The following is a 19,086-nucleotide window of genomic DNA, read 5'->3' on the forward strand; positions in this document are numbered from 1 at the left end:
TGGATAATATGATATTAGAACCAAAACTGTTTGTTAAGGTGTTTTTGTGAGTGGAGTGATGTTTGAAATTGCGATTAAACCCCATTTGATGTTTGCCTGAGCCTTAACTTGCAACTATCCAAAAGATGGCCATTCGATTGAGATATCACTTTGGAGAGATCTTGGATCCTTTTTTGTTTATTGTAAGATTAGGTAAGATGCACTACCATTTTTTACAACCAAAATGCGATCTAATTACAAGGGAGTAAGAGAGGGGTTGAATACACCAAGATTTTAATGTCGACGTGACTACGGGAGCATTCTATTTACATATTCCGAGATGGATTGGTCCGTTTTATCAAAGGCCAATCGCTAATACCAGCTTCAATGATTGATTCTGATGGCATATTTTCAAGTAATCAATTTTGGCAGCACTTTTTTTTGATATTCTGCAAAAATGGCACAGTATAAAACCACAAACAAGAGGAAAGAAAAATCCCCAACTTGATTGTACATTTCTTCTTTAAATAAACATACCGATATCTACCCGTTATAATTTGAAGCGACTTAAACAAATTATGACATTGATTGATATTATTACTTTCGGAACTCCTTTTGGATCCCGTTACGCTCATGAAGACATGAGCTTTACAAGCGATTTTAACTTGGCAGCAAATTTCAAGCGCCAAGTAGCAAAGTTGGCCCACCAACTCAAATCCAACTTATCCCCCAATGACTGCCCTGAAGAAGAAGAAGAAAACGAGGGCAAACCAGATAGTATTGAGAATGTGCCGGTTCTATTGATGTTGTCCAACCTCCGTTGTGATTTTATGAAGACTCGTTATCCTGCTGATGATTTAGTTTTGCCAGGATTGGGGACATTGAATGTCACCTCGATCACGCCTTTTGAATTGATGTGGTCTAGCCTCCGTTTGCATGTTATGAAGAGTTGTAATGCGAATGCGACTGGAAATTTTTATCTGCCAGAATTGAATGGAACAATGCAACCATTGGAAGCTGAGGAATGTATGGTGCAGCTGAGTTTGAGAAGTGCTGCTAAATCGTCTAGTCATGCTTTGCCGATATTGGCTAATTCAACCACTGTGGGAACTTTGGATTCCTGCAAGCAGAGCTCCTGTAACAAGGAGAATTCTGTTGAGTTACGCTTTGTCTGGCATCGAAATGTATTCAAGATGCACACTTACGATTCCAATAAATTATTAATGGCCGCAAGTACCACTACTACCCCTACTACCCTTGTTCCAGCTACTATCACCACCACTGCCACCACCACTGCCGCTTCCACCCCCAGTCCAGCTACTAAAGAAAGAAAAGCATTGCTGTTGACTAATTCAACCACTGTGGGAACTTCGAATTCCTGCAAGCAGAGCTCCTACTATAAGGAGTATTCTGTTGAGTTAGGATGCATCTTGCTTAGAAATGAATTTAAGATGGCAGTGGACAAATTTATTGGTGAGGGTTTTAAAGCATGTGACATTCGGAACCACATTTTTGATATTAATTATCGGTACAGTGAGCCGAGCAGGAAAGGACCGAAGATGATTGCCAAAGTTAGAAAGAATTTAGTTGCGATAAAGACTACCATTGCGGCAACAAAGGTACTTGCTGATAATAATCCAACCACACTCGATGAACATAATCCAGAATCTGTCACTGATCCATCAGAAATAGGCGACAAAATTCATACCATCACGGCCTCCATAAATGCTTTAAAAACCAACTATAGACGCAAGTTGTCAGCGTTCAAAGCTGAAGTGAGTCAATTGAGAGAATGGATGGTGATGCTTAAAAAAGAAGAAAGTAAACTAGAAGCTGAGAATGTTGACTTGTACGACAAATATGTGGCATATCATCCCCATAGATCGAAATTGAATTTTGATTTGGACAAAGACATTGTTGATGTGCTCTTGGAAGTATTATTAACAAGTAGAGGTATTAGGGATATGCTAATATTTCGCACAAACAACAGCGAAATGCTCCATGAAAGTGCGTTGAATGACCTCATCATGACTATGGAGGTTTATCCGAGACAAGAGGAAAGAGAAGAGCTAAAAGATGGCGGAGGGATCGCTGCTTCTATTGAAAAGAAGCTCCAATGCTTGTCGGCCACAAAAAGAGGATGGCAACAGAAATTTACCCTTTTGGAACTGCGGCTGCAGATGATACATAGCCGACTTAAATGCGATGCTTCCGATTGTCAAATGAGGCTTACTGCCCGTCAAGTGGAAAACGAAACCTACAAACAATTGATTATCTTGAATAAACGAAGAAAGCAACTATATGCACCATTGAACTTCAAAAGCAAGCATGTCTTAGATGAGGAGAAGAAGTGTATGATCAGTGAATTGGAAGACATAAAACAAGAGCTTGAAAAGATGGGTGCAGATTTTGACGCTGATTCAAGAAGGAGATGATGACATAAAGACATAAAGACATAAAGATATAAAGATATAAAGACATAAAGATATAAAGATATAAAGACATAAAGATATCAAAAACGATACAAAAAAATTACAAAAAAGTTACAAAAACATTACAAAAAAAGACATAAAAACTCGCTTCGCTTGCTAACAGATTTTGCAATTGGGCTTTATTAAGTATCGCTTCACTAAATAAGGCTTCTCAATAATCAAAAAGAGCTTGATTCTTTGATCCTTGCATTGTAAGATGATCTCTCATTTGCGAAAACCCCTCGAGCGCTCAAAGGCATCGGAGGAGCTGGTCTACTTTTGGTAGTCAATTTTGAAAGAGCACTTACATCTGACAAGTGTTCTTCTATGCGTAGGATCGGTTGCTTTACCGAACCCATAGCTCAATCTCATACACCTCTCTGTTGTTATTCCTCCTCGATCCATAACATGTCTGTTTGTTGTCTCAATCACTTCCCTTAGGATGTTGCGTCATCTAAAAATGCCCTCAGTAAATCTGGTGAGACTCGTTTTATCAAAGAATCTAAACAGTTCTATTGAAAAAAGTATACGCTTTACGCCCATTCTCAACGCCCAACAAATCAATAAATTCATCTTGAGACAATTTAACCAATTCAACTATATTTTCCACTCTTTGCACAACTTTATATAGATTCAGATTGTTTATTCCTGGCACATTTTGAATAAAGTCAATGGGATCGTCATTAAGAATTGCTGGGCCACCATCGTTAGTTCCACCACTTCCTCCTCCTTGAGTAATCAAGTTTTTGTTTACACCCTTGTCTAATGCTATCCCCACATCTGGCTCTTCTTGATTTGCTTTAAGCTCAAGAAAAATTTGCGCTGTTTCATACGGTGATGAAGACCAAATTATCTTCAATTTAGGAAATGAATAAAGTAGTGAAAATATTTGTGATTGTAAATTCTGCCGCAACTTAGTATCTATTGCAGTGCTTGGTTTAGTCAAATTAGCTTTGGTCTTGATGAATTTCGATTCACTAAACGTTTCCAAAGAAAATGATTTATTTTCATCAAATTCAATCAACAAAACTGGCAAATCGTAATGCTTAAACATTTGTTCACATTGATTATAGAGTCTACCACTTTTAAAACTTCCAATCAAATCGGGGATTGATTTTCTTTCAATACAAATTCGAGGGGAAACGATATAGTCTCCAACGGTAATCATACATGGTACAACACGAATGCCAATCTTGTACAACAAGTTAGGCAATGACGACCCAAATTCTCTAACATCGACAACTACTCTCATTTCATCATCTTCAGTACGAAATCTGGCGCCACCTGCAATTCTTGTATTGACAACTTGTGATTTGTGAGTTTGAAATTTGACATTATCATCGGCAGTCTCAAAATGTTTACTTAAATTTGCCTTTTCTCTAATTAACCTAGTAAAAGCGTCTTTTTCCTTTTTAATACGTAACAAGTGTTTCTGTTCTTCGACAGAATTTCCGTAATACATAAAGTATACTTTTGCTGGGTTATTGCTACTGATGGCTTGATAAATTTCAATTCTTCGAATGAATGATAAATCAGGCTCATACATTATAACGTGCGACGGCGAAAGCTCTTCCAAAAATGAAGCATCGTGCTTGTCATTGTAAACCTGCACCAATATCTGATCGTCACTGTTGATCCAGTCAAAGTTTAATTCGTTAGGGGAGACTAAATCATCCAATAAACCGCCCTCTACCACCTCATTCACATCTTCATCCAACAAGTCGATAATATTCTCATTTTCTAGCTCATCAGAATTGTCATCAACTCCCCCATTACCACCGGTATGTAATTTATGCACGCGCGCAACCACACTAGCACCTCTAGTTCGGCGTCTTTTACTCACAGGTTGCCCATTTCGTGAAAATGTCTTGGACACAGTTATTTCTGTCTCTTTGGAAGCTCCACCATTTTCGTCTTCGGTATGGTCTAATTCATTAGCAATCTTATTTACCAACGAGCTAATCTCTTTATACTGTAAGTAGTCGCGAAGCTTGCTCACCATGTACGATCGACATGAAAAATGCCTATTAACCCCCTGCTTCCTTTCCTTCATCGTTGTCAAAATCTTGTTCAACTGATTAGCGACTTTCCTACTTGAACACATAATCAAAATCTTGCCATGGTTCTCCGTGTTATTCAGCAATTTCTCATGCAATATATCATCAATTAAAATGCCCAATTGATTCCATTTAGGCAATTCCTCCAAAATGTATTCTCCGTTATATTTGCCCAAAGCTCTCTCCTTGGCGTACTCTATCACTGTTTGAGACTCATCAAGGTTCAACCATGGACTCATTGATCTATTCATTCCCACCACGGTCTGTTTTAAATTCACATCCACTATATTTTTCACAACTTGATAAAATGCCATAGAATCCAACGTCACCAAGTTTTCCAACAACTCAAGCAATATTGCAAGGTCATTCATCAATTGTTTAGTTGTGTAAGTTAACCGGTGCCATTGCGGATCTAGCGATATTCGAATCACTCGGATAAAATGTGGATCATGTATATTTTCCATGTCCCAGTACTCTGTAGCCAATGTAGGATTATGTCGCTTCAATTCTCCAAGACATGCTTGTATACACGATAAAAGTGCTGCCTGTATTTTATTCATTTTATACGACATTTGGGTATTGATTTCAGTCACAAATCGTTTACTGTCTTTCTTTTTATGGTACTGGAATGACTGTGTCACAGTAACATGGAAACGAGGCCAAAGAATCACATTTGCAACTCGTAGTACTTTCAACTTTGTCGCTAGTGGTGTAAAACCGGTAAAGGATTCAGGCTCATCGGAGAATGCTTTGATGAACCCCCACTCATTCTTATCGCGAAATAAGCTAATGATGAATGCATCATTTGAGGTTTCCTTGATCCGTTCAGCATGCAAGACAAATAAGCCTGTTATGTCATTAACGTCCAATATACCAGACAAGATATCTACCACTAACACACGAGGTGTTATTGAAATTATTCCACCTTCTGAATATATCAATTTTCGTTTTGATGATTGCGATTCACCAGAAACAGTCACAAATCTGTTGCCATTATCATCATTGATCCAACTCAAGTCATCCAACTCTTCACTCAACCGTATTATCTCCGAATCTTTAGCATTTAACAAGAAAACCAAACTCTTCTTCTTCTGGGTCTTGCTTAGTTGAACGAATGGGGAACTTAAAGAATAAAGTAAATTGCCTGTTATTGATTCCCAGCCTAATCCTCGACCTAGGACTAGTAGCGCGTCTTTGACCAACATTTCTTCGAGAACTTCTTGCTGATATTTTAGCGGTAGGGAGCAGTTAACTTCACGATGGGGGTATATCGGTATAGTGGATTCATCATGGAACACAATTGGGATGGATGGGTCTGATTGCTGTGTTGTATTATGTTGAGACTGCGAATCTATGGGCCGTGATCGGCTCCAAATCTCTTCATTCTGTTGTTGAAGCAACTCTGATTGCTGCTCTTCTAAACCATCCTCATCTTGAACAAATAGCGATGACATTGAAATACCCTGAGCCAAGAGCAAAGGGGTTTATCAGCTAACGCAAAATAGAATTCAAAGAAAAAAAAAGAAGGAACCGCCATGCGCGTTTGGTTGGCTCTGTAGGAACAGCAGCAGCACCACCATCACACATCATTAAAATGTCACTAATAGCTTCAGAGTTTGTTAACCAAGAATCGGCAACAATCAGACACGCAGTATTACTCCATATCATTCGAGTCGAAGATATAAGCACATCAAAGTTGAACCAAATAGATGAATGGAAAGAAATTCTGGATCCTAACAATCGTTCTGTTGATCGATTAAATAAATCAACGAGACTAGTTCGTGAAATCAACTTTAACGATGAAGACGAGCAGGCATCTTCGGTGTCGAAGACGAGGGGACTCTCCACTTACAAGCTTCTACTTCGAGATAAAGATAATCATTTTGTTTACGCGTATGAACTTGAACCATTGAAATTTCTCCGTGATGAGCAAACCAATACGCCGGTGCCGATTAAATTGGGCGGAAGACTTTTGATAAAACCAGGTACTACAATTCTGAGAGGAGTACTTCTACTAAATCACAAAAACTGTGAATATAAAGGTATACATTCATCAGATGCTCCTTTGGTAACTCTATTAAATGATGGATTATCAATTAGGGAAATTGACATCTTATCCAGCTCTTAAAAGACACACAACTTCAGGGTGCAAAAGAGGGGGCCTAATTTATAATTTCCATCTGGCTAATTGCTATTGCAACAATTGCTGCCACATTGCGTGCTCTTTTAGATAGTCGTGATGGACTAAACTGACCAACACATAGTCATTATATATCGAATTCAATAATGCAAAACTTTTCAGATTTTTCTTGTAGCATCTAGCCCATTCAAGCCATAATAAAAATGCTTCCTCATTCCACGCTTTGAAGGACTCATAATCAATTACTGTAGGCTGTAAGATTTCCTTTTGTGGGAAAACACCCCACGTTACAGCACTTTTCGATTTTGCATAACCCTGTTCGATTGGCAAATTCAGTTTAACTTCCCCTGACTTGGTCCCAACATAATACGTAGTTGAATCATCGAGTTTGGACTTAAGTTTTTCCCAGTCTGTAGCTGGCATGAACAATTCAACAAAAGATTTCTGGTACACAATTCCGTTAGCTGGTCCCCATCCAAAAATGTTATCAGTTGATTTGCATCCATTTACTGCCGGTTGTGAGGCCACAGAAAACCACCCTTTTTCATTCAATTCAAACAATTCTTCTTGAATTAGAGCAGTTTCGGGAGATAGGGTAACATCGGCCCAGGGAATAACGTCGATTTTTCCCGAAAGATACGAGGTGAAAATACCACTCAAGTCGCTTATCAGTTCGGGTGATCCCCATTTAGCAATGGCTTCACTTTTGTCATAAATTTTCAAATTTGGGCCGTACCCATCAATCTCACCATATGCTGGGGAATTAGAATCACCAAATCTACCATTGGGAAAGTCATCCCATATAGCTTCCTTACCCAATACCCCCAATCCCCTACTCATTTCAACAACGGCTTTTTGTGTCAATGGTTCGATAACAGACGATTTTCTACGATTAGCTCGTTGTGGCTGCACTGGTATGTCATCATCTTCAGAATCAGAGGCAATTGCATCTTCATTGCCAAACACTGGCGATGGTTTTTCCAAAATGGGGCGTAACACAGCCGATTTATTCAAAATAGAAGCAACAGCCTTTTCCAAGTTCAAAGTGTAGAAATGGTATCCCTTTATAGTGGTTTTTTCGTCTATTTTGTTTATAATATCACACAAAAGATCAACACCGACAGCCTTAACAGCATCATCATTGTTTTTGATCTCATCAAATTGTTTATAAATATCCGTCGGTATAGTGGCGTGAGAAAGTTTGGTAGCTCTTGTAAAAACACGATGGGTGGTAATGGGCATAAGACCAGGGATCAAAGGTACGTCCTTTAATTCAGGCGTTTGCTTGATCAATTTTTCAAAGGCAATAAACTTGTTCACGTCGAAAAACAATTGCGTAATGATAAAATCCGCACCGGCTTTAATCTTTTCGACCAAGTAAGGAATATCCTTACGTGGATTTTGGTTGGACGCATCAGCACCGTCAACGTGACCTTCAGGATACGCAGCGACACCAATGCAAAAATAATCACCATATTCCTGACGAATATACCTTACCAAATCTACTGCATTTTTGAATTCACAGTTGGGCGTCCAATACTCCTCAGTCCTTGGGGGATCTCCTCTTAGAGCCAATATGTTTCTTATACCGTTTTCTTTTGCTCGCTTCAATGCAGCATCAATGACCTCTCTATTGGTATTTGTGCATGTTAAATGCAAAACAGTAGTGGCTCCTATTTTCTTTTGACACGTGGCTGCTAAGTCCAATGACTTTTCACTCGTTGATCCACCGGCGCCCCAAGTTACAGTGATGAATAGCGGATTAAATGCCAGTAAACGGTTTAATCTTGAAAGTAAATTCCTGAAACCTGAGTCAGTCTTTGGTGGGAAAAACTCAAGTGAGATGAACTTGTCATCCGGACCTAGTGATTGTATAAGATCTTTTACCTTCAGCATGTTGCGGAGAAAACTGCCGAGTAGTTGATAGGCAGTACAGTTGCTTGGGGGTAAATGTTTCAGTAATTTCAAATTTCTTAATTTTCTCAATTTTATTTTTATTTTTTATTTTTTATTTTTTATTTTTTTTGACTTCTCTTTTCTTTACCTCTGGGCTGGATTTTGCAACACACATAAAACAACAGCTAAAAAGAATTTGGAACCAGTTTATTTACATCATATTAGATAACTATACACGGATTTCATTACATACTACTCTAGATGTATTGGAACTACTCAGTATTATACCTCTTGGACTCTTAAACCCACCATACAAAAACTGTTTTTGCCACAAAATTATTCTTCATCGTAAAGGCTAGACAGAACCAAGTTAGTAATCAATACAGTCAAAGACTCGCCTTTTAATTCATTTTGTACATTATCAATCTCCTCTTGCAATCTGGTCACCTCTTCGGCACTACTTAGACCCCCATTATTGACAAATATTTGCTTGTCAGCTAAGTAATTAATTCCAACCCTACCCAAGCCTAAACCTGATAATGCAGCTATTAGCTGATTGGAAACTTCGTTCAAATGCAGGTCACTGGCAGCACTCAAGTCATAGCCCATAAATTTCAACAATTGAAGTCTTGATATAGACCTTGCGTTTGAAATTAAAATTAGAAATACTTTGTAGTCAATGATGGTCTTCATATGTTCAATGAAGAAATTTGAATTGTTTGAAAATCTAGCGGTGGAGACGGGCAACGTGTACTCTAATGTGGCAATAAGCTCACCTAAAAAGGAGCTGTTTGTGAGTGCATTTCTGACCTTGGGCATGTCGAGTTTCCCTAAAGGTTTCAACACTCGATTGAAAAACTTGTACTCAATCGAGGCAGGATCTCTATAATACGAATCAATCAATTGCTCATTCTCAATATTAATAGACGTAAGTGTGTTGAAAGATTTGGTGAAAATCAACACTATGGCGTACATGACAAGAAGGTTTCGCTTGATGAGTATTGTATCAGCAAACAAGTACCGTGTGGGCTCTTTTTGCGAAACAAACAAGTCAAAAAACTCCTTTTGGAATTCGACAAATTCAAACTGTTTGAATAATAAACTGAGATGTAGGAACCTGACTAACCAGTAATACCTCAGCTCGTCGTCATTTTCTTCAAACAAGGCATCGTTCTTTTTATGGTACGTAATCACAATATTGTATATCTTGGTCAAAGGCTTAAAGGAGGAGCTGGAGTAGAGAAGTTTGTCCCCTTCTTTTACATACATCCCAGCAGCAACGGTGTAATCGTTATCATCCAAGGGAAACCAAATTGAGCTGAAAATGTTAATGATGAACTTCATAAACAAGTATTCGACATATCTGTTGGCTTGAAACTGTTCCTTTGTTTTCGGCTGTGTTGTAAAATCAACTACAGACGCATACCTGTTCAAATAGTTGAGCGCCTCTTGATACTTAGTCTCCACTGTCAACGATATCACGATAGTTCTTATGCTCTCAAAATATTCAATCGCATTCTCGGCTCTCAAACCTGTTTGATTCTCGTATTTTGCCAATTGAGACTTGTAGCTTCCTAACCAAGAGCTCAAGCGGTTGACCCACACATCGTTGTACTTTGAAGTATCAATATTATGAGACATAAGAAACGATAGCATTTGAACGTATGAGGGATGCAACGCTTGATAGCGATCCATGAGCTCTAGGCACTCCTGCGCCATTTCAATCAACTGGACGGTGAAAACATCTGAATTTGAATTGACAAGCTTAGTGAAGGTGTAAGCAAGTTGATTGATCCCTATATAATCAATATCAAACATTTGGTACGAATATGGGAGTAAAGAGCTGTTTGGTGGTTACTTTCCTCCGACTTTCAATTTTTTGATTAAAATGTGGATGGATTTCAATTTTGTGCAATGAGACGAAGAGGAGTACTAGGAAAGCTGTAGACAAATTATAGTAGCTTTGTTTATTCGTTAACATTCACCTTATATAATCTAATACACACGAGTGATTGAGCTACACTAGAGACTACTACAATATCAGTGAGCTAATCAGATACGAGGAGGCAATATCATACAATATTTGCGCGATTGCCCAAGTTAATGGAATCCAACAACTCATAGTCAAATTACCAGCTTGGTAAATAGCAGCAAGAATGACCCCAATAATGGCTCCTCCTATGAACCCTTTCAACAACCCAGAAAACACGTAAAACACCAAAACAAAAATGCAGGAAAAAATCTTGAAACTGTTTAGGGTGCTGTGTCTGTAACTATTGAGCACGCTATTGAAGCATGCTATTAGACCAACGCAGAAGTAAAGGACACCTGAAAGCAACAACGACCAGAAAACCGTGAACCTCCATATATCCCACGAGTAGTATAGAAATGAGTTCAAGTACGATGGTCTGGTGGACCCCAATGGCCAAAACACGGATGGAAACTGCGGGGTGCTATACCCAATAGGTATGTTTCTTGAGCTCACGAATATCGACATGTAACCATTTGTATGTGGGTTTGTTCGTTTTGGTAAAGCTAGAGGCTGTGTGAACTGGTGCTCTGAGACTCTTCTATGCACAGACTGTTTTTATTTTAATTCTTTTTTTCTTTTCTTTTTTTTTGTTGTTTTTGAAAAAACGAGTTGGAAAAATTGATTTCTCAGTCGCCACCCATAAAACAGTTTAAAAGGTAGAGAGACCAGAGACCAGAAACCTGATACCACCACACACATTGCGTTTGAGACAACCTTACTACATCAATTGATTCACATCTGTAACTGATTTATTTGATTACCACCAGACTACGCAAGAAATGTCGAGGAGATACGATTCAAGAACAACTATATTCTCCCCTGAGGGAAGATTATACCAAGTTGAGTATGCACAAGAAGCCATCTCAATGGCAGGAACTGCATTAGGAATAGTATCCAGCGAAGGAGTCGTATTAGCATGCGAAAAGAAAGTAACGTCGAAGTTGTTGGATGACGATGGAAGTGCAGAAAAGTTGTATATCATAAACGACCAATTGATTTGTGCAGTTGCTGGTATGACTTCTGATGCCTCGATTTTGGTCAACAATGCCAGAGTCCAATCGCAGCAGTACTTGAAAACTTACAGTGAAGAGATCCCTTGTGAAATTTTAATCAAGAGGGTGGCAAATATTAAGCAAGGTTACACACAGCATGGTGGGTTGAGACCTTTCGGTGTCAGTTTCCTATACGCCGGTTGGGATGACAGATATCAATACCAATTGTACACCTCCAATCCTTCAGGAAACTTTAGTGGCTGGAAAGCCACTAGTATCGGAGCTAATAACGCTGCTGCGCAAACCTTATTAAAGAAGGACTATAAAGATGATTTAACTTTAAAGGAGGCATGTGAGTTGGCCATCAAAGTGTTGTCAAAGACAATGGATGCTTCGAACCTCAATAGTGAAAAGCTAGAATTTGCTACTTTAAGTTTGGGCAAGGAAGGTAAGGTCTTGCGTAAAATCTGGAGTGATAAAGACATCGACGCTTTGATCGAAGCAAGTGGGGTTTTGAACGACAAACCTAACGATGATGATGATTGAGTGTTCAATAAAATGTGTAGAAATAGATACTTTAATGATTGATCTATCAGTGATGAAGACCATGTAGAAGTCTGCAACTCGGATTTTTCTTTTATGTACCTCTTCAAGCGAGAGGAGACGACTTTGAGAGTACTATGAGAAAGCCACAGCTTACCATATTAATCCTGGGGAAAGTAAAACGAGGTAATCGCTAGCATTATTGGGGTAGGGGTGCTTAAGTATATAATTATAGCAGTGGGTGAAAAACCTGGACCTTTAATTTGCTAGAAATTGCCTGGCTAGCTCAATCGGCTAGAGCGTGAGACTTTTAATCTCAAGGTTGCGGGTTCGAGTCCCGCGTCGGGCTCTTTTTTTGCTTTTTTGCCTTTCATCCATGTCAGTCCCATAAGGTTCAGCCTTCTGCAAAATTGTCAATGGCACTAAAATACCACTGGTACAACTTGTTTATAGAGAATCTACAACTTGGTGTTATTTTTTTGTTTTTTTGGAGCTATAAAGTTGAAGCGCAGCAGCCACAAAGTGTGCAAGCAATAAAAATTGAAGCGCAAAAAGAAAATTTTTTTGTTTTCACTCAAAAGGATTCAAAGTGTTTAAGCGACTCATTAAATGGAACAGACTGAAGTACGATATGGTGAGCATGAAGATACACTAATTCACCCGTTTAAGGAAATAACCATTGGAGCAATATCAGGTATGGTAGGGAAGCTTGTGGAGTTTCCGTTTGACACCATCAAAGTTCGGCTACAAGCAAACAATTCTCATTCCACATCAACATATAAAATGATATCGAGGACGTTTCATAATGAAGGAGTGTTGGGGTTTTACAAGGGGTTGAAAGCACCTTTGTTTGGTGCTTGTTTGGAAAATGCCGTGTTGTTTAGTAGCTACAACTTTGCCACTAATGTCTTGCGACATTACGATCCGAGCTTATCGATGTGGTCTAAATGTGCTAGTGGGGGGTTTGCTGGACTTATGGCGAGCTTCATCTTGACTCCAGTTGAATTAGTCAAGTGCCAATTACAAGTGGCGAATATGGCCACCAAGACGTCGCATACTTATACGTCGGTCATTGAAGATACGTTGAAACGCCGAGGTGTTTTTGGTTTGTGGAACGGATTGGGGTCGACCATGGTTCGCGAAGTTGTAGGAACGCTGATTTGGTTTGGCTCCTATGAATACATTAACGACTATTTTGAAACAGCTAAACAACCATTCATCAAGAATAAGGATTTGCAGTTGTTGTTCAGTGGAGCAATGGCTGGTGTACTATTTAACTTTTCGATGTTCCCAGTTGACACTGTTAAATCCAATATACAAACGCATGATATACTATCAGGCACCAGTGGGAAGCACCACCATCATATGGCTACTGACTTTTGGAAAGAAATGAGGAAATTGTGTCTGAAGCCAGGGGGAGTTATGAATCTTTATAATGGATTGGGTATTACCATGATTCGATGCATTCCGGCTAATGCTTTAATCTTTTACACATACGAACTACTTAAAAGGAATTTCTAAGCTGAAAAACAGAAAACATTAAAACATACATTATTATAGATTAGATACTAGCGGTACATTAATAGATATCCCGATTCGATTGATTGATATTACTTTTTTTTTTTTCGTCTAAATTGTCTCTCTATGTTATTGGGAAGAGATTGCTAGCTCTCTTCAAATCGTCAACATTCAACAAGTCGGTTCCAGCTTGGTACAAGTCTAGCAAGTGCAGATCAACTAAATTCCATGGCCATGTGATATCACCCCAGATTCTTGTTTTCAAATTGTACTCGTGAGCTTTATCAAAGTACCCCTTAAGATTCGCCTTTTGTTCATCGGTAAATTCGTTCCTGATTGTAGAGTTGTAACTATCACCAACAAGACCCTGAATGGATCCACTTGCGACTCGCGAGAACTTTGACCATTCCTGCAACTCGTCGACACTAGCTGAACTGTTGAAATGACTCAATGGACCATCCAAGAAGGTGTATCTCACCGTTTCCTCTTTCACTTTTTCAATTGGCAAATTCCCTGTTATTGTCAACACCAAAGGCCCTTCATGTAGTGAGTCATCGGTGGTATTGTAGTAGGTCAAAAGGCCATCATCGATAAATGGTTGCAATAATGGTTTCAATGCGTCATACGTTCCATTGGGCTCAGTCTTGAAATCAAACCAAAGGTAAACTTGCTGCTCGGGGTCATTATAAAATATGCCATGTTTTGATTGGTCGCCAATAAAAGGACTTCCTTCACCATCGCCAACAAACTCAAAGCTAGGATTAGCATATTGGAAAAACTGATACAAGGGGTTCAAGTACAAATTAAACAATGTGTTTATCGGGTGTAAAAACACTTGATTGTGGCCAACGTAAACCTCACCACTATTGAAATACAAAGTCTCATTGGGTGTAGTGGTTACACCAGTGGATTCAGTCGTTGTGCGTTGTAATGTATAAGTCTGTGGGAAATGCCAAATATCACTCTCGATGGAAATAGCACCAACACTCAAAGCGTCAAACAAAGGATGTTTTCTCCAATAGTCATTATGCGAATGCAATGGCTTAGGATAGACATCTCTCGTTAATCCTTCGATGGTGTAGTTGAATGGTAAAATGGGAGTAGACGACGAATTGCCATTGTACTGCAAGATCGATTCAGTCGACGAGTCGTTGTTGTAGGACACGTCTCTGCTGTGTAATGAAGGCTTGTATACGTTGATCATTGGTTTAGATTGGTTTGACTTGTGATGGATGTGTGGGTTGTTTTCTTTTATTTACATCAAAAGCATTTGATGTATTATTTATATATTATGGAAAAAGGGGTTATTTCGGGTTTAAAAAGAAATTTCTTTTTGATGTCTTTTTTTCGGCGAAAACGTGGGGCAGAGAGAAGAAAAGTTGGGCCTGTAGGCTAAAACCACAAATGCCGTATAGCAATTTCAGTGCTATCTTCACTTTCGTCTAAAAAGTAACTTGTCGTTACAGTTTACAATTTGGCTCTTATAGGATCTTTTTTTACTTGTAATCACGATCTTCGGAAATAGTCTTTTATTCTATACACATATTAACCAATAGCTAACCAGTTTGATTCCAAGTAGTCTTCTCTCTCTAATTACTCAAGATACTCTCCAAATGCTGTGTCACTTTATTCATCCTTTGAATTGTACTCTGCATAACTTCGGGGTTACTATAGGACAATTTGAACTTGATGAACTCACACAAGGAAGACACTTGTTTCAAAACTACTGAAGTAGTGAATAACTCAACCACGTTTCCACATCCATCATCTGTGGGACTATTATTATCCAACTTGACATTTTCAAAAACCTTGACATCTCCAGTCTCGAAAAATTCAACAGCTAGACAATTACCATCGGGTTGGTTCTTCAATTTGATGTATTTTGTCAATACCGCCAAACTGCAAATAATAGACAAGGCGGCAGCCGAGAATGATAACGAATACGGTGGCAACTTGTTCCATGATTGTTTCACTGATGCCCTTAGCTCAGGTGAATCGTACCATTCAGTTGATTTGTTGATGACATTACTAATTTTGTTGCTTTTGCTAGTTGGTTCATCATTGTAGATTAACGATGGGCCGAGAACTAATGCATAATCTTGATATTCAGCCAGCGGAGCAAACTCAATCAATGAAATAAACCCATTCATCGATTTCACTAGCTCAATTAAGCTTTGCCATTGGTTAGATGTAAATTGAAGCAATTGGCTGGTTAAATCCCCACATTCAAACATTTCATCACATATAATCGGAGTAAAAAAGGACTGATTATTTCTGTTACTTTTACTGTGATCGTGTTCTTCAATATTGCGTTTGAATTCGTATTTGTACACTTTAAACTTCATAACATCGTCAATGAAGTGATTGTATTGTAAAATTTCTGAAACGCGAAGAATCGTATTGGCAAACCAATAAGTTACATTAACCACTATCAACTTCTTGTCCTCTTTTATTGAAATATGTTGCGATCTGATCTTGTTTGTGAAGTCAACATTGAAATCATCGGCACTAATCAAGTTATCATATGTTAATTCATCATTGGACAATTTAGTCAAGAAACTTTCAAAAATTTTGCTGGCCAATATCAAGCTTGATATATCGGAGGGCACATGACTCTTTTCATACAATTGTTTCCAGTTTGTTCGATTATTGATCAATTTCAACGTCATAAAATCAAAATCACTCAACGGGAGCAAAATATTATTCGAATAGTGATCTCTTTCATAATCAAATTTGAAATCATCGACAATTGTTGATAATTTATAATACGGACGTCCTTGATTGAACCTCAATAGGATGATGTGATGAATGTAAAAACTCCAAATCATTCGAAGGATAATTTCTCGTTCATAAATTTGTCTCAGGGTACCAAACATGGGGTTTCGTTGTGGTAACCCACTTTTCTTCATTTCGGTTTGCTGAAACTCAAACCTCTTTTGACTGTATATCTCGACATAGTTGTTTTCATGAATCGTGTCAAGAACCTTGGCATTGACTTGGTTGATCTTGCTCATGTCGTATCGAAATGAGGTGCATTTAGGGATCAATTTGTAACAAAGCATTATTCCAAGCCCATTCAAATTGTCCCAATATTGATAAGCCTTATTGATCCAGTAATTTTCATCATTGCTGATGGATAAAGTTGGATCTTGTCTTGTGGCAGTGATGCATATCGTGGCAATGATTGCATGCATTACCGAGCTGTCTATATTCAATGACAAATTTTTGAGCAAAATTGACTTTCCTGGGAATAATTGATGATTGGGTTGGTTGTAAATGTAATAAAATGTCAATACTTTGTCAAGAGTCTCCCAGTTTGGAAGATCGTATTTGGCCAAATCGGCATCAGAAAATGATTGGGTTGGTATTTGAGCAATCGCAGTTTGGCTTGAAGTCTGAGTAACAGTTTGGCGAGGAGCAGTTCCAATGGATTCACTTTTCAGCAGCAATACTTGTTCCTTACGTGTGTACCCCTCAGTAACCAGTTCATCGGGTTTCCCATTCCCGTGTGCCGTTCTAGAAGCCAATGACGAAGTTGGCCTTTGAAAATTGCTTTCCGAAGACAGCGTCGATCGCGAGCTTGACACACTGCTACGTCTCTTGGATGATCTGGCACGTGAACTTTCGCTGTAGGCATCCTTTTCATTCTTGCGGCGATCACGTGGTTTTGGTGAATATGGCTCTGGTGACTCTTCGTCCTCATAGTGATGATCATAGAAGGGACGACGATGGTGGTGATGACGAGAATGAGGGTGGTGCTTGTGCATTCTGTAGTGATGATGAAAGTGTGGAGGGGGAGGAGGTGGTGGTGGAAAGTGAGGATGGAAATGAGGGAAATGTCCCGGCGGTGGCGGAGGAGGTGGAGGAAAAGAAGGCGGGAATGGCGGTGGTGGCCCGTGGTGGAATCCAAATGGAGGAGGAGGTGGTGGGGGTGGAGGGAGTGAATAATAGTCGTCCATATCATGACGATGGTAATGATGATGATGAGGTGAGTGAGGTGAATGAGGTGAATGAGGTGAATGTGGTGGTGGTGGTCCTCGACGATGAGATCCGCGTCCAAAACCTCTAGGAGAAGGTGGGCCACGAGGTGGATGAGGTCCCTTTGGAGCAACACTCGACAATCTAAACGACGACTCGGTCTCTGTTTCATCAGCACGATCTATATCTTCGTACCTTCTACCGCCTCCTGGTCGCGAAGAAAATGGGAATCGGGGGAAATCGTAGGAGTTGGATCTTGTGGTATCACTTCGAACCATGTCGTCGAACTCAGGGTATGGTGGTTTACTAAAAGCACGACCGTGGTCACCTCTTATATTTTGACTTTCACTTATAGAAGACATGGGCGGTGGTGGTGGCATCTTATTCAAAGGAGTAGGCATATGGGATTGTATAGACCCTGGAAGATGAGTCCCTCTGGGTTTGTCCTTGCCACCTAGTATAAATGAGCTCACCCGATCAGTAGAGCTTTGAATGCTCTCATCCTCATGATTATCACTGTTGGCTGTGTTTTGGATCTGGTGGGTACTGTTTGGATTTGTAAAAGTAGCTGTGTTGGAGCTATCTGTTCGTATTTTTTTGAGTTGAGCCAGGGACAATGTACTACCAGTTTGACTTGCTGGATCATTTGCTTCTCTCCTTTTCCTCCTTCCTCCACGATTACTTTGGACAAAGACACATTCTATCCCTAAAAATTTACAGTTTGAACAAATACGGGTCTTTTCTGGAACGACTTTGTTGATTCCATCGGCTGAAGATATAGCACAAACAGGTTCACCATCACACTTGATCTTCTTTTCACGACACGACAAGCATGCACGTCTGGCAACTCTTCTTGATGGTCGCTGCAGATTAGTGTTGTTGGTTGTTTCTGATGCCAGTATTGATGCGGGGATTGACGGTGAAACCGATGCTAATCTTGAGTTATTATGTGAGTTCATTAGTGTAGGGCTTGGTCCTGATGGAGGACCGTTTGCATCTGTCGGTACAGTACTGCTCATCTATTGATCCTTATTATATTGCTGAAAAAAATAGCAAATGGGTTTTTTGATATTGCGCGCGTTGGTGGACAAAGTGGGGCAATAAATTTTAAATAAAATGAGAAGGGAAAAGTGACCTCTGTATATACTGGTGGTATTTTTCAAAACTGCTTCAACTGAATGATAAAAGGAAGTTTTAATTGGAAAGAAATGTTAAAAATGTTGGTTCTTCTCCTGTTGATGTTTTGTACTACCAACATTAATAATAGAAATTGAAATTTATAAACTGTGCGCGGCGAATTTTGGAAGAATTTAAATAAAAATTTTATTTTATTTTTTTTTTATTTCTCCTCTCTTTCCCTTTCTGTCTTTAGTTCTAAAAATTTCATTTCCCATGGCTTGCCGGTTTCAATTACCGAAGTATATGTGTGTACACTATAAATAAATGTAACAAATAACTAAATAAGCGAGGCTTATTATGC

General features: G+C 39.1%; 8 protein-coding genes across 8 annotated transcripts; 4 read left to right on the forward strand and 4 right to left on the reverse strand. All coding sequences in view use genetic code 12, as the record gives it.

The window, feature by feature from the left end:
- Positions 1-557: 557 nt before the first annotated feature.
- CANMA_003886 (uncharacterized protein) lies at positions 558-2,414 on the forward strand (the record flags this gene model as incomplete). Its single annotated transcript, XM_051816105.1, has 1 exon — positions 558-2,414. One exon carries the CDS (start codon positions 558-560, stop codon positions 2,412-2,414), a length of 1,857 nt encoding a protein of 618 aa, XP_051670513.1.
- A 538-nt stretch (positions 2,415-2,952) lies between these two features.
- RAD1 (ssDNA endodeoxyribonuclease) lies at positions 2,953-5,961 on the reverse strand (the record flags this gene model as incomplete). The annotated part of the gene is made up of 1 exon (XM_051816106.1): positions 2,953-5,961. One exon carries the CDS (start codon positions 5,959-5,961, stop codon positions 2,953-2,955), a length of 3,009 nt encoding a protein of 1,002 aa, XP_051670514.1.
- A 140-nt stretch (positions 5,962-6,101) lies between these two features.
- On the forward strand, positions 6,102-6,635 carry NCE4 (Nce4p; the record flags this gene model as incomplete). The annotated part of the gene is made up of 1 exon (XM_051816107.1): positions 6,102-6,635. The coding sequence occupies one exon, from the start codon at positions 6,102-6,104 to the stop codon at positions 6,633-6,635; it is 534 nt and encodes a 177-aa protein (XP_051670515.1).
- A 63-nt stretch (positions 6,636-6,698) lies between these two features.
- Positions 6,699-10,361, reverse strand: CANMA_003889 (methylenetetrahydrofolate reductase (NAD(P)H); the record flags this gene model as incomplete). Its single annotated transcript, XM_051816108.1, has 2 exons — positions 6,699-8,534; positions 8,910-10,361. The coding sequence occupies 2 exons, from the start codon at positions 10,359-10,361 to the stop codon at positions 6,699-6,701; spliced, it is 3,288 nt and encodes a 1,095-aa protein (XP_051670516.1).
- A 993-nt stretch (positions 10,362-11,354) lies between these two features.
- On the forward strand, positions 11,355-12,113 carry PRE9 (proteasome core particle subunit alpha 3; the record flags this gene model as incomplete). Its single annotated transcript, XM_051816109.1, has 1 exon — positions 11,355-12,113. The coding sequence occupies one exon, from the start codon at positions 11,355-11,357 to the stop codon at positions 12,111-12,113; it is 759 nt and encodes a 252-aa protein (XP_051670517.1).
- A 606-nt stretch (positions 12,114-12,719) lies between these two features.
- Positions 12,720-13,631, forward strand: ARG11 (Arg11p; the record flags this gene model as incomplete). Its single annotated transcript, XM_051816110.1, has 1 exon — positions 12,720-13,631. The coding sequence occupies one exon, from the start codon at positions 12,720-12,722 to the stop codon at positions 13,629-13,631; it is 912 nt and encodes a 303-aa protein (XP_051670518.1).
- Positions 13,632-13,752: 121 nt separating this feature from the next.
- On the reverse strand, positions 13,753-14,832 carry CANMA_003892 (uncharacterized protein; the record flags this gene model as incomplete). Its single annotated transcript, XM_051816111.1, has 1 exon — positions 13,753-14,832. One exon carries the CDS (start codon positions 14,830-14,832, stop codon positions 13,753-13,755), a length of 1,080 nt encoding a protein of 359 aa, XP_051670519.1.
- Positions 14,833-15,217: 385 nt separating this feature from the next.
- Positions 15,218-18,625, reverse strand: ZCF31 (Zcf31p; the record flags this gene model as incomplete). The annotated part of the gene is made up of 1 exon (XM_051816112.1): positions 15,218-18,625. One exon carries the CDS (start codon positions 18,623-18,625, stop codon positions 15,218-15,220), a length of 3,408 nt encoding a protein of 1,135 aa, XP_051670520.1.
- Between the last annotated feature and the right edge of the window lie 461 nt (positions 18,626-19,086).

The sequence above is a fragment of the Candida margitis genome (genome assembly GCF_024628925.1).
Source record: "Candida margitis strain CBS 14175 chromosome Unknown scaffold13, whole genome shotgun sequence".
Lineage (NCBI taxonomy): Eukaryota > Fungi > Ascomycota > Pichiomycetes > Serinales > Debaryomycetaceae > Lodderomyces > Lodderomyces margitis.